This window comes from Lycorma delicatula, chromosome 2, assembly GCF_047948215.1.
Source record: "Lycorma delicatula isolate Av1 chromosome 2, ASM4794821v1, whole genome shotgun sequence".
Taxonomy (NCBI): domain Eukaryota; kingdom Metazoa; phylum Arthropoda; class Insecta; order Hemiptera; family Fulgoridae; genus Lycorma; species Lycorma delicatula.
In genome coordinates, this window is record NC_134456.1 from 185049294 (window position 1) to 185063974 (window position 14681).

The 14681-nt window shown below is 26.2% G+C and overlaps 2 protein-coding genes across 4 annotated transcripts in view; both read left to right on the top strand.

Moving 5' to 3' along the window:
- Window positions 1-7213, top strand: part of LOC142319497 (mitochondrial import inner membrane translocase subunit Tim21) — a 28068-nt gene extending 20855 nt beyond the window's left edge. For both annotated transcript variants that reach the window (XM_075356832.1, XM_075356831.1), the window contains exon 4: window positions 1629-7213. In XM_075356832.1, coding sequence (XP_075212947.1) covers window positions 1629-1799 — 171 coding nt within the window. In that variant the 3' untranslated portion in view covers window positions 1800-7213. The remainder of the gene's footprint in view (window positions 1-1628) is intronic.
- Window positions 7214-9314: 2101 nt separating this feature from the next.
- The window catches only part of LOC142320334 (uncharacterized), a 30135-nt gene continuing 24768 nt past the window's right edge, over window positions 9315-14681 (top strand). Inside the window, exons 1-2 of one of the 2 annotated variants that reach the window (XM_075358039.1) lie at window positions 9315-9469; window positions 13771-13965. In XM_075358039.1, the coding sequence (XP_075214154.1) occupies window positions 13924-13965 (42 nt within the window). In that variant the 5' untranslated portion in view covers window positions 9315-9469; window positions 13771-13923. The remainder of the gene's footprint in view (window positions 9470-13770; window positions 13966-14681) is intronic. The other variant, XM_075358040.1, reaches the window with a different exon arrangement.

Here is a 14681-nt window from a genome sequence, read left to right on the forward strand (position 1 = left end):
TTTTTATTCTTTGTTATAAAATTACTTAATTATATTCTACAATAATTTTATCAAACATGGCCCGTTTGTATACAATAATAATAATAATTTATAAAAACTACTTACTAACAACTTTTTATATGTGTTCAAGTACTTTTGGATACCAAATCCATCTTCAGGACCTCAAAAAACGTTTATTATTCTTAAAATAAAAAAAAGTAAAACTCATTCATCATATGTAAGTCGATATGTAAAATGTAAAAATTTATACAACAGTGGTCGTCGTCATGTTTTAAAAAATTATGTTGACAGCTTCCAGTCACAATCAAAGTTTCCACCATTATGGTAAAATTGAAATCAAATGGCATGGTCAACCCACTGTACAGCTATAGTTCAGAACTTGCCTATATAATATTATATGATTACCAGATCTTGTTTGTTCATTCATTAATTTATTATTATTAAGATATATATATATATATATATATATATATATGGTATTTCTCTAAGTTATTAGAACCTTGTATATTATTTGAAAAATCAAGAATTTCAATAGCGTTTTCCGGATTATAATTATGGTTATTGTTGATGTGTTTAACAAAATTAGACCTTTATATTTGACCTTTTTTTATACCATTGATATGTTCTTGTATTCTAACTGAAAAACATCGATTGGTCTTACCAATGTATTTAATTCACAATGGTGCATTTTAAACTATACGTATATTCCTTTTCCATTTAAATTAATTTTATTCCCGGTCTATATTAATTTAAATGGATCTGTATTATTTATATGTTTTATTATTCACTATATATGCAGTTTTTAAACCAAATAATTTAAATATTCTGTTAAAACTTTTTATAATTTATATTATATTTGATTTTAGCATAACTATTATTGTTATTATTACTGTTCAATTTTATATTATCTGTTATGAAAATTATGCATTTTATTCTATTATGTAATTTACCTTTATGTTTTTTCATGGAAGTACTTTAAAAACTTTAGAACCTTCAAATCTTAAAAACAGTTTTTTTTTACTGATAATTTTACTCTTTTATTGCATCAGATATCACTCAAGATAATTAATTGTTTTTTACAGTCGGTATTTAAAATTTTTATCAACTTTAGGTTGTGTTATGTTTTATCTATTTTTAGAAGAATAGAGTAAAAAAAAGATATATATTTTTTACGTGCTGTTAACTTTTTGTGGATAATGATGCTGCAGCAAATATAAATATTATTTCCTAAAATCAAAAATGAAAACCAGTGGAATAATCAACATCATTATTCCTATGTTGAAAAGTAAGTAAACAAAAAAAATTATTCTTCGTTTATAACCCTTTATAAATGGTGACTGGTATGGTATATCTTATAAATACAGAAAAAATTTCTATAATATGATTTATTATAACATCTGAATTACCATTTTGTATTAGCATACTCTTTATCATGGATACTGACTATTCTTTTTGTTGTAGAAACACTGATAACTTGTCTCATTTTTCAAAAGTTGACAGATTTTTCATGCTGAAAATTCAAGATTCAGCAATTTTGAAAAATGTTGACTATTTGAAAATATGATTGGTTTTAGAATAAGATTTTTTAAATGTATGCTATTTTACTAATATATGATTGTTATTTTCAGAATGATAGTGGACAGTATGAATACAGGTATTTATTTGTTGAGACTGATGATTTTGGAAGACCTGCTATTGTTTTAGAAGATAACAGATTTGGTCACGTTACTACTCCAAAAGGGAAACATATCATGGAGGATGTTGAATTTAGAAAAGATCTGGAGGAGACCCCTTTATAATGTTATTAGTATATTATGTTTTTTTTAATATTGCAAGTTTTTAATGTATTTGAAAAAATATTTGCTCAAATAGTTATTTATACAATTTTAATTTATGAGTTCATGGTTGATATTGTATATTTTATGTTATAAATATTCTGTAGAAAATTGCTATTTGAAATATTTTTTCTTTTATTTTTAACAGAAAATAAGGTGAAAGCTAAATTTTTCTTCAGTCAATAAGCTAAAAATCTGAAGCGACTTTGAAAAAATTGTTGTAATTTTCTAATTTATTTTATTATGCTGGAAAATTATTAGGAAATTTATTTATTCAAATAAATAAATGCTGCAAATCTAGATTTACGCAACACACATACCAGGTTAGAGATAAGCAAACCAATTCTAATGGGTGAGCTAAAGCCTTTCGCACCAACAGTTAATCTTGTTGCATCCAGTGGTGACTTCTTTCAACAGTATCTATTCCTATTGACCTACAAATAAATGTTTATAAAATGCAATGAAACTGAACCCAACATAATTTAATTTTGGTATTCTATATGAAATGATTTATGAAAAACATGGGTTCAGTTATTGACATAATTTCTTGTCCCATACCTTCCAAATTCCAAGAAGTTGTGCCTGATATTCTTGGAATTGCTAAATCATTAATATGTTAGGAATACAATTTACCATGTAAAGGTTTTATTAGGCTCAGTTATTCTTTTAATTCTTATTGTTACTATTATAGAAGAAAACAAGAAAAATAATCATAAATTATCTATTAATAAAAGAATTGTATCTAAACTAATTGTTACTCAACAGTGAACAAAGAAGGATTCACTAGGTAACAATTTTGCAATTGTTATTAAATAAATTAACTTGTTCAATATGTTGTTATATCTAGTATTGCCATAAATACAGTGCCTACAATAGTCATAATATTACCATTATAATGTTAGTCATATTTTTAGTGTTTACTTTAAATGATGTTACATAATTTATTTATATCTTATTAATGCTTATTGATGAACATCAGACTGAAATTTAGGTTATGAAAATTATTTGATGAAGATCTAAGTTTTACTAATTATAATATGATATTTGTGTCTAATGTAAAGACCATAGTTTGTGTAGTTTCAGTACAAAATATATTCCTCTTAATTATGTATAAAATAAATACTTAATTGCCTGGTGTGGTAACAAATCTTTTCCATTATAATTGTTGGTTGTTAAGTTTTTTTTTTTGTTATTTACAGAAAGCATTCATTTTCTGTTACTTCTTTCATTCTCTTAGTCTATCTCTTTTTTGATATTCCTCTTGTTGTTGCCTCTCTATTCTCTTCCCTAACTTTAGTGTTTTTTCTCTACTTTTGTCTAACGTATTTGATTTGTCCTTACTGCTTCACCCACAGATTCTTAAGTAAATCAATCATTCATTTCATGTAATTCCTTACCCTCCAGACAGTTGTTCTTAACTTAATTAAATCACACTGTTTTATTCATGGTTTTGGCTTTTTAACAGACTTATGCTAAGAACAATTATCAATAAATGTGTATAATTAATTATTATTACTATTATTATTTTTATTATTATCATTATTATATTAGTAATTATGATAATTACTAATAATAATATAATTATAATATAATGTAATTATAATAATATAATTATATTAGTAATATTACCACCATTATGATTCAGTAATATTTTATTAACAGTTTGTGCATGTGAACCTTTACAAAAAGAATAATAAATATTTATTCTTAAATCCTGAAGTGGTAGACAAGTCCTTCCTTCTGGTCTTGCTACTGGTTACTTCTAATAATACCTTTAATTTAATTTAAATAAAACTGTATTATTGATTATTCACATCATATATTTCGGCATGCAAATCAGAAAATTACACAATTTGATCCAATTTACAGTTAAAAAAGTTTTATGTTGCTTGCAGATCTTTGTTTTCTATAAAGTTGTAAAACATTATTAAAAAAAAAAATTTTTTTTGTACTTAGTGACACCATAAATTTTTCAGCAATGCAGGGCTGCCTATTTCTTGTTCATAGTATTGCTGTTGCTGATGATATTAGTTCCACAATGTATGTAAAATATTTCATTAAGTAATCAAAGATAATTCGTAATTATATCACATTTAGCAGTTGCTTGTAATTATTTTAATTAATTTTAATTTTTAATTTTTTCCATTATCTTTCAGTTTTGAACTTAGTTTATATGAACTCAACAATCGGCAACTCTGTGAAATTTGTCAATGCATTAAACCCCATTATTTTAATAGCTATTTTACAAATCGCATAATTTACTTATCAATATCAGTGAAATTAGTGCCAGTAAAAATGCCATCTGACTCATCTGAAGTTGGCCTTTGCAATGATTGTTAGAACTTTTCCTATAAAAAAAGTTAGATAAAAAACCTTAAATTTAAATTCTTGTACATATTTTACCCTTTGATTTGATGTTTCTACTATATGAATGCCATCTTAAAGTGTAATATATTAAATATATGATTATGTTATACTATATACTACTATATTTGAAGCTAAACCAATGGTCCTAGTTGGTATTAAGGGTCTGAATTTTTACATCAATATTAAACTTCTTTCTAAGGACCCTTGATTGTTAAAGCTACATAATGAAAGGAGATTATAAATGAAATTAATGTATTACACCACATTGCCTTGAATAATACAAATCCTTTTTTTAAATCTTTTATAACTTATTTTAGTCTTCCACATTTCATTTATTTATTTCTTGTTAGAGAAGTTGGTTCTTCTAGAATGTTGAGTTTTATTTTTTAATTTTATAGTTATTCTGCAAGTTAGTAACATTTATAGTTAATCAATAATTGTTAGCAGTAATGAAGCAGCCTACTGTGGGTTTAAAGCAGGGAAATGTCTTATTAATTATATGTTTTAATATTGCTCTGGAGAAGGTGGTGAAATGTAGTAATTAATCCAGGAGACTATATCATGAATAGGATACTGCAGTATTTGCCATATGCTGATGAAATTGTTGATATTGTCTTGGTTGCCAGAAATGGAGAGTTTTGTAGGAAGGTGTTCAACAGTTACAGGAGGGATCGAGATACATTGGGCTCAACAAAACAAAATACATGCATTGCAGCAGGAGAGAACTTCAAGGAAATCAGCATTTTTATAGAATAGCATTTCAAGGAAATGATAAGTTTAAAAGGGTGCATGAATTCAAGTACCTGGAGAGTGGAGAATATGTACCAACCAGGAATTGCAGAAAATTTTTGGTAAGCAAGATATTGGTGGTGAGATTAAGGAGAGAAGGTTGAGTTGGCTGGGACACATGGAGCAAATGAGCGATGGCAGGAATGTGAAGAGAGTTTATAGAGGAAACCCTGGGGGGTGCAGAATGAGGAGAAGACCAAGGAGGTGATGAATTGTGAATTTTGAAGATGATTAGGCAAGGATGAACATTAGAGAATGGAGATGAAAAGCAGCAGATTGGAGACATGTTGAATGGCATCTTAATGGAGGCAAAGGTCCTACATGGGCTGCAGCACTAAGAAGTAAATAAGTAACTAATGAAGCAGCCTAGAAAAATGAAAACTGCACTCAGCATTGGTTAATCTTCAGAAAATGCTAATTTGAATATTACTTTAAGCATATTTGGTGATTTATTAACAGCCTTTTATTTTTAAGCTGCTAGTCACTTTCAATATTGTAAATGTTACAAAACTAACAGGTTTTAAGTTGATGTAATGTCTTGCCAGTACTCATTTGTTTTCTTTTATGATGAGATCTCAAAGTTCTAGTCTATTATTTATATGACTGCCTGGATTTTAGTGTAGTGTTTATAATATTTTATACAGCATATGATTTTGTTTCTATGTATTCAATATTTGTATCATCTGTAATTAAAAAGTTAATGTCGAAATGTATCTCTTACACTTCAGAATCCATTCCATTCAATTCAAACAGAGCTTCTATGTAAATGTTTACAATCTTTTGTATAACAAACTATTTAAAATCAAGAAACTTCATCCTCTTAAAATCCACTTGCAGAACATTTGCACTAGTTACTCCCTATCTAATCACTTTAATTATTTTGGAGAAATATTGTAGCCTGCTTACTCCCATTATTTGATAGCTCTGGGCTATTTTTTTATTTTATTTTTGGATCTATCCAAAAATTTAAGATTGTGTTAGATATTAATCACTAAATAAAAAAGTCTTCAGAGACTGATAATAATAATAATTTATTAATGATAAAATAAATGGTTTTTTTAAAGTTGGTAAAAATTTTAAAGTACTAATTTTTAAGTTCTTTAAATTTTAACTTATAAAGTTAGTACCAAATTATAGACCTGTCAGAAATGTACCAACTGTTAATTTGACACTAAATTAAAAAATAAAAAATAAATCCAAGGTTTAAAGAATTGAAAAAAATATTAGTTTAAATTATCATTTTCTTAAAACAAATTTTTTTTAATAAAATATAAATATGCTCATAAAAATATTGTCCATTTAATAAAGTTGTTAGCAAGAAATGCATCGAGAAAAAATGATTCGATAAAAGCCTTTGATGACAGTTAATAAAAATAAAAAAAGAATCTTGAGGAATGATATTTAGAGATTGCTACTAAGCATCCAAAAAAAGCTCTCTGAAATGCAGTAACATATATTACATTTTACCTAAGTTTTTCTGCAAATTTTTTTTTATTGTTCAAAACAATGATTATTAGTATATCATAATAGTGTATTTCTTTCCTTTGGAGCAGTACAATAATGCCATGTAGATAAAAAACTCTTAAAATCAAATCTTTAGTACAATTTTTTATTTAAAACTTCTACCAAATAAAAAAGAATCTTTAATACTGTCCCTTTCAGTGAAAAGTAAAGCTTTGACATGTGTGTGTGTGTGTGTGTAATTGATAAACCCCTCTTTTTTAGTTAAAAAAAAGAGACCGCTTTCATCTTCATCTAATAGTTTTTAGCATATTACAGGTTGAAATTGTATACAACCTTACTTTATCAGTAAAAAATATGTGGAATTGTGTGAAAAATAATGTTCCTTATATAGAGTATTGGTATTGGATAATTATATATGGAGTATCCTTATACTAAGCTATTGATCTTTTTTACATTAGTTTATTAAAAATAAAGTGCTCTGAAATGTACCTTATAGTAAGTTAATGAAGATTGGCAAAATGTATTTTGAGAATCTTTTAATTTTGGAAGTGCCAACTTTATACTCATTGATGTTATTGTTAATCACATAAATAAGTTGAATTAATGTTAGAAGATTGGTTTAAATTAATCTATTTGCTTGAAAATGGTATACTAAACTATATTTGTGTTTATTTCCAGTTTAGTCTAATGTAATGGAGTGTTCAATTTTTATAATGTATTTTATTGTATGATTTAATAAATTTTTCAAAATTTTAAAAATTGTTCATAAATGACTATATTTTTTTATTTTAATGTTGCACATCAAACTGACAGTCTTGACCCTGTTGTATTCCTCCTTGTTCCTGCCTATTTATGTATTTATAAAGGTTAGGATCCAAATAAGTGTAGGCAATATAACAGTTTGAAATTTCTTTTAGCATCTTAACTTGAAGAACATCAAAGGTCTGAAAGAACATGAAGACCTAATTTAATTTCCCTTGTGATAATGGGTTTACATAAAACTGAAAACCATGTAGTCCTAATATTAAGAGTGAATGAGTGAAAAAAAATGAAAATATTTACATAAATTACATTCATAAATAAAGAAATTAGAAAATTTTAAAGGCTCATTTTTAAATTACATGAAAACTGTGCTTCCAGAAAAATACCAATTTTTTTGGAGCTAATTGTACATCATTATTATTCACACTCGTTTATTTAATGCAAGCAGTAAGCACAACAGAATTAATTTCAAATTGCCTCAAATATACAAGTTTTACACATAGCATGAACTCAACATGCTTAAACACTATGAAATTTACAGACTAGATTAAGCAAATAAATCTTGCTAAAATATATTTAGATAAAATATACCATTTGACCACATACTAAAGGGTTTTTAACCATTAAACAAGCTCAAGAAACAGTATTACCATCTATGCAATATAGAGGGTTTGTAGTTCACATAATATCTAGAAATTTATTTTCATGTATTTAGAAAATTAATAATAACTATCATTTTAGAACTATTCTCAGAAATGGTTGTGAACATCATTACTTTCAGTAAAAACAACTATTGGTATTTTGTATCTCAGATGTTTTACTTTTATTACAACCAAATGCAAGTCTGCAAAGATAGGAAAAAGGGTTGGAAAAGATAGTATGCATGCCAAAATAATTTACTTAGTCTTAAAATTATGCTTTATATAAAAGGTTGTGTTCAGCATGAGCAATTATATTGTAAGCTGATTATCATACATAAGTTTTTAATTATAACCATCCAAACCAGAAACATTAGTGTTAATAGTACATGGGTTTCTTTAATTTTTTGCAATTTTTTCATGAATAACCAAGCTATTGGTTAAACTAAATTATTCTCTGAAGTTTAAACAATACAACTTTGATGGTGAAATTATTGGCTTATGAAAGATATTGTTAAAAAATATGCATAACTGATATAAAAAATGGTTTCCAATCCCAAGTTTGTAGCTCTTGACTTAACAAATAAGCGGGTCACAACAAGATGTTATTTTGCTGGGCTTAATTTTTTTTTTATTTTGCTAAATAAAACTGAAAAATTAAGGCAAAAGTCATGATTGGGCATTCTATTTTATTTCCTCTAAGTATTATTATAATGTCTTAAATAATTAATTGATTAAATTCAATAAAAATGTGGAGTCTGTTAATTTTTATGAAAAAAATCATACCCGTTTTGTTTTTGTCATGCATTTTCAGATTATTACATTATTTCAGAAACATTTAATGACCTTTAATTTATTAAGTATTGTCACTTGGATGGGCTTTAAAATAAGACCTTTTATTTAGAATTCATTTAATGATATATGAGGTTTTAAATAAAAGGATCAAATATTCACATTACCCCAATATCTAATATGTACAAAATTGCATAATATAATGTGATACATTAGATTATATTCGCCTCCGTAAATATTAGAGCTCAATGAAAAATTACTGCTCCAAACAGAACCATTAAGTTAATTTGCCGTACTGGCACCTTTGATTTTTTATTTTGCTATATTTATATTTTGTAACTTTATTTCATTAGGTAACGTTAAAAAGATACATGATAAATAAATTGTTATACAATGCATTGATGATATCGTAAATAATTTTCAGCTATAGAATTCGTCTACTATCGATAATTCCAGATTTGAATATTCTTTTTACTTCTGTTCCAATACGTTTTATGCGATAAAAAAGTTTCTTACTGTTGTAAAACATGTTTTTTAATATAGTAAATGAACCTCCCTTAATTATATAATTGGTTTCGGAATTGTAAAAATTTTTGCGAAGAACTGTGTGCTATCGGTATTTTGTTATTTCTTGATATTTGTTGGCTACACTGAACGAACCAAAACAGCTGCACTGCGGTTATTATTTACTGGGGTTGTGTGGGGTTTGTTTACGACCGGTTTGTTCTGCAAACTCGTTGAATTATATTGTTGAACAAATTGAGTTAGTGTAATGTAAATTTATCTTTCCTGTTTTCCATTGAGAGTGTAAATGTGAAGATGGTAAAATATTTGTTTTATTTAGTTAGCCTACTCTAATTAGCTGTTACTCCTTTTCAAACTTTAAAAGTTGTAGAGCCGCAGAAATGAGAAACAGGTGTTTGTTACGGAGCAGAACGAAGTTATTGATTTCTGTTATTTTAGTAATTATTGATGTTGTTTCCTGCACAGGTAGACAGTTAATCCGATTTTTAGGTACGAAGATGGGCTTCTTATAATCATTTGGTAGAAATAAAAAGTCGTTTTTTACGGTCGAGAAACATTTCTTGTAACATTCGTTTGGAATTATTTTTTTATTTATTGATATTTGTGTTAAATTATTTTAATTAATTTTAAAATTTCTTAAAAGTTGTTAAATCAATGGACGGCCAGTGATTAGTGGTTTAACAATTCCATATTTTACTACTAACATATTACTGACAGATTTTTGGGAAAAATATTTATTTTTTAATCTTATCTGCATTATTGTATATTGCTGTTTTCTGCATTTTTATTTCATCTGGCATCAAGCCCAGTTAGTTACTGCATATCTCATGTTCTATGATAAATTTTCCAACTGTATGAGGACCCATAATAACTCATACTCATATCTGTTGTATGGTGTATAGAAAGCATATTTTTAAAAATGTATGTTAAAAAAAATTACAGTAATGATAGAGATGGTTTAGATTTTTAATCTACAATTGAATAAAAAGTTATATCTTTGAAGATTAGTATGTTTCAACGCAGTAAACTATATAAAATCCTTTTCTGTGACTAAAAGTATAATAAAAATGATATATAATTGATAAACTGTGAATTTTTAAGTATGATAAAGCATAGACTGATGCTTATTTATTTATTTACACTGCCAGTATGGCCGACACCCAATTACAGTGCTGTATGTTTTTTTGGATTAAAAATGAATTTGGTAGTATATCTTCATATACTACAATATCTTCACATTGTAGCTCTGACCCAATTCCACAACTGATGAAAGGTATAAATGCCTTTCTCCCACTGAGATTGGCCAGAGCTTATGCTTATTAGCATTATAAAGTTTTTAAATAAACTATGATACAACATTGTTTAAGAGTGAACTTCATTAATTACCGTATTTGTTTCATTGTGTACTTTTAATTAGTTTTCCTTGTTTTGCTAATTTTCTTTCAGTCTGTTTAATATTATTTTCCCTCTTAATTAGAATACCACTTATGATTTTCTATACATAAGAATAAACTCAATTCAAACCTATGTGTGTAACATATCTGTTATTGTTTGTAGTTTATCTAATTTTTTGGTAACTTAAGCATTAAATTGTGGAATTGTTTTACATAAACATAGGAGCCATTCACATTATTTAAATTGTGAAATTATGCATGAATTTAAATCTGCGTATGTTTCTAGTTGGACATCTATCTTGAATCCCCTATTTAATTTAGATTAGTGATATTGACAATAAAGATTTAAGTTTTATTTTTGTAAAATAAGAATGTTTACTGAATCACAATTCGTAGCCCAGTGGATGAAATGTAGTAGTGTATCTCACTTTAATTGCAATTAAAATGACTGATGATCAGAAAATGACAGTTACATTTTTCTAACAATTAAATAAAGGTGAAATTTTTTATTTGAGATTTTTGAAAGTTGCCTGTATTGACATAGTAATGTGCAATCTTGTTGGAAAATGTTATGCTATTAATGTGGATTTAATTTTGATTTTTGTAAAATTTGAATCTGAGCCAGTAAAAAGTACTCTTCAATTATACAGAAAAAATTGCAAGTAGATTTTTTGCATAAAAATAAAGTTCTTATTAAATATTTAATAAAAGATTGCTTATTGTTATTTGGAGTAATAATGTTTATATTGCCACAGTTAATAGACAATTTGCTAACAACTACTATCAAGAAATTAATTTTTATTATCTGTTATTAAAACTACCGCATGTTTTAGTTTTACTACCATATGAATAATGCTATTATTTGTCTTTTTTGACAAAATATATTTTATTCATATTTCTTATTTTACATTCATATTCTGCTACTCTTTTTTTTATTAAATTAAATTAGTAATTAGTGACACATGAGAATTTAAAGAATATAAATATCAGATATTATTTATGGTATTACTTATGAGAATAAGTCATATCACAATAAGTCTTATCACAATTGAACTATTGAACACAATTAGTACTCATCACAGTCACGGTAACAAAAATAAATATTTTATTATCACCAGATTCCTGGGAAGTTAGTTGGTTGAAATACATTTATTATTTTTTTTTTTTCAGTTAACTGTTTTAACTTTTTATAAAAAAAACAATATTGTTAGAAGTACCAATAGATCTATACAGTTGTGCTTTCATTTAAACAGTGTTCTATGAGCCTCCAAAAACAATCTATTCCATTTCTACTATAACTAAGAATGTACATTTCATGTACAGTTCATTATTTCATGATAAATTATGAACAGACATTTAATTGTACTTCTTTGAAAGATTACTTCTACACATTTCATATTTCTTACTGACCAGCCAACTTTGGTGAAATTATTAGATTGCAGATCAACTGGTTTCTTGTTCAATTCCTGGCAAGAATCTGCCATTTTACTGATAATTTAATAATAACTTTAATAAAGTAATTATTATCATTTAATAACAACTTATCATTTCATATTTCTTGAAAAAATACATATAAAGTACATTCAAAGTTGTAACAGAAAAAATTGCCCAAAAATTCTTTAAGTTTTGTTTTGAAATTCAAAAACAATGAATTTTAATTTTTTCAAAGAAAATGACAGTTTAAACATATAGCAAATTTTTGTTATAATCTCATTGCATCATTTATCTACATACAATTAGGTACTGGTTTGTTATCACACTTCCACACAAAAAAACAACATATTAAATATATTAAACAAAAAAATATTTTGTTGGTGAGTGAAGTGAGCATAGGTTTATTTGTTTAGATTATGTTGACACTATGCACTGACTAATCATATGTGTATCAACATAACCTAACTAAACATAACCTACACTTACTTCGCTCACTAACCTTGTCAATGGACGTTAAATATGCGTATTATTTACAACTTTATAATATCATAATCCTATTATTATCATCACTAACATAACCTTTCTGGTATTATGGTGTTTATGAATTTATACTGTATTTATAACAAGTTTAATGGTGTTTTGTAATTTTTATTTTTCATTAAAATATTCACTTTTTCCACCATAAATAAACATTATTATTCATTTTCTTATGAAATCTGAAGAAGTTACATCAAAAAATGTGAAAACAGTGGTATTTTGTTTATCCTAATTTTTCAAAATTGCACAACTGTAAGGGTACCTTGTCTCTTAATCATTTTAATCTTTATCTTTCTGAACATTTTCATGTATCTGTTTTTTTAACTATAATTGACAAGCTTTAAATTCAATTACAGTTCAGCAGTAATCTTTTTACAACCTCAAATCAAGATGTTCCTTATGGCATTTATAGATTAATTAAATACTACTCACTAAAGTCACCCTTGTAACACTCAACATGTCATCCAAAACTTAAGTTAAGATTCTGGAAACTGATCATAGATGTATTTTACATGTTTCTTTACCTCTTCATAAAATCTTTGTTTGTTCATATAATCTAAATCTGCCGTTTTGCAAGTTTGTTTAACATGATTTATCATAGCTCTTTCACATCCTAATTAAAAATATCTTAAACAATATCTTTATTGTAATTGAAATTTGTTTGTAGTCATCTTTGAAATCACTATTTTTCAAGAGTGTGTAGTACATAGTTTATAAACAAACATATTGGGCATGTCTTGACTTCTTGAATTGGTGGTAAGTGTGGTCTGATAAACAGTATATGACTGTATAAATAATACTAACTGTGGAACTATAAAAAATAATCACTTAACATTTTATAGGTTCATGGTGTTCTGGGCATGTATGACCTACCTAACAAATTAACTTGTATTATGTACACAAGGAAAATCAAATAGATAGAAAAAATGTCACCTATTGCATTGTTCTGGATATACTCTTAAATTGATATATGAAGGATAAACATTTCAGAAACCTTAAACTTTGTCTTAACAAATTTTTCCTTAATTTATTATATATTGCTTTTGTAGAAAAGATTTAATTCAGTTTGTTGTTTTATGTGTAATAGATGAAATTATTTAATTATTTCTTAATAATTTTTCCTGTTACAGATTAATTGTTAATGCATACAATAAGTTGTATTACAATATTAATATTATAATTACAATTTTAGTACAATATTGATTAATGCTATAATTAATTATTTTATTTCAGCCATTGTGATCATAGAAAGAGTTCCTTGTGTAATATCCAGTTAACCTGTTCCTGTGATTTTCCTGGTGATTTTATTTTATTAACTATCAATTAAACATTTATTGCACTACATTAGTGCAATCTTTAAAAATAAAAGCCTAGTGAAGAGCTACCATGGAGTCTAGTACTAATCTTAACACTACTGACAACGAAATGGTTGAGTATATAAATTATTTACAATTAATTTAATTAGAGGGAAATGAAATGCAGTTGCATTATTATTATTATTTTCTTTATTAATTTTTTTTTTAATATTAGTTGTCTCGAGGTTTGTTGGGAGGACTGTTAAATTCAAACCATAATTTTAAATAATCAAATTATTTTTAAAAAAATACAATTATTGTGATTAAATTTTAAAATATGTAGATTTTCTGTAATTCATCTTAATCAATTGTAAATTAACATTTGTATTAAAATGTAAAATCTTAGCTTAAAGAATATGCTGCTTTTTGGGCCACGCTATTAAAATTTCTAGATATGAATGATTTAAACATTGTACATTATTTATTAATTTATGTATTCACTGATGTAACCTTGTTTGAATGGTGATGATGAGAAAACAATTTTATTGCACGTGAAAGATGACGAGGCTGATTGGGATTCATACCCAAAACCATCTGTTATTGATATTTTAAAATCAACCCATGCATGTCTTAAATATTACAGATAGAAATCAGAAAAATAATTACTGCTTTTGCACACACTTAATATTATACTCATTGAATCTTCTCTTAGATAGTTCACAGTTGCTATGCTTACTTGTAAATTTTATTTTGTTGTTTTGAGTCTGTAATGTACTTATATTGCATGCATTTTAATAGTATGTATGTAGTACTCTGTAGAACATATCCCTACGTTATTAGTATATTTAG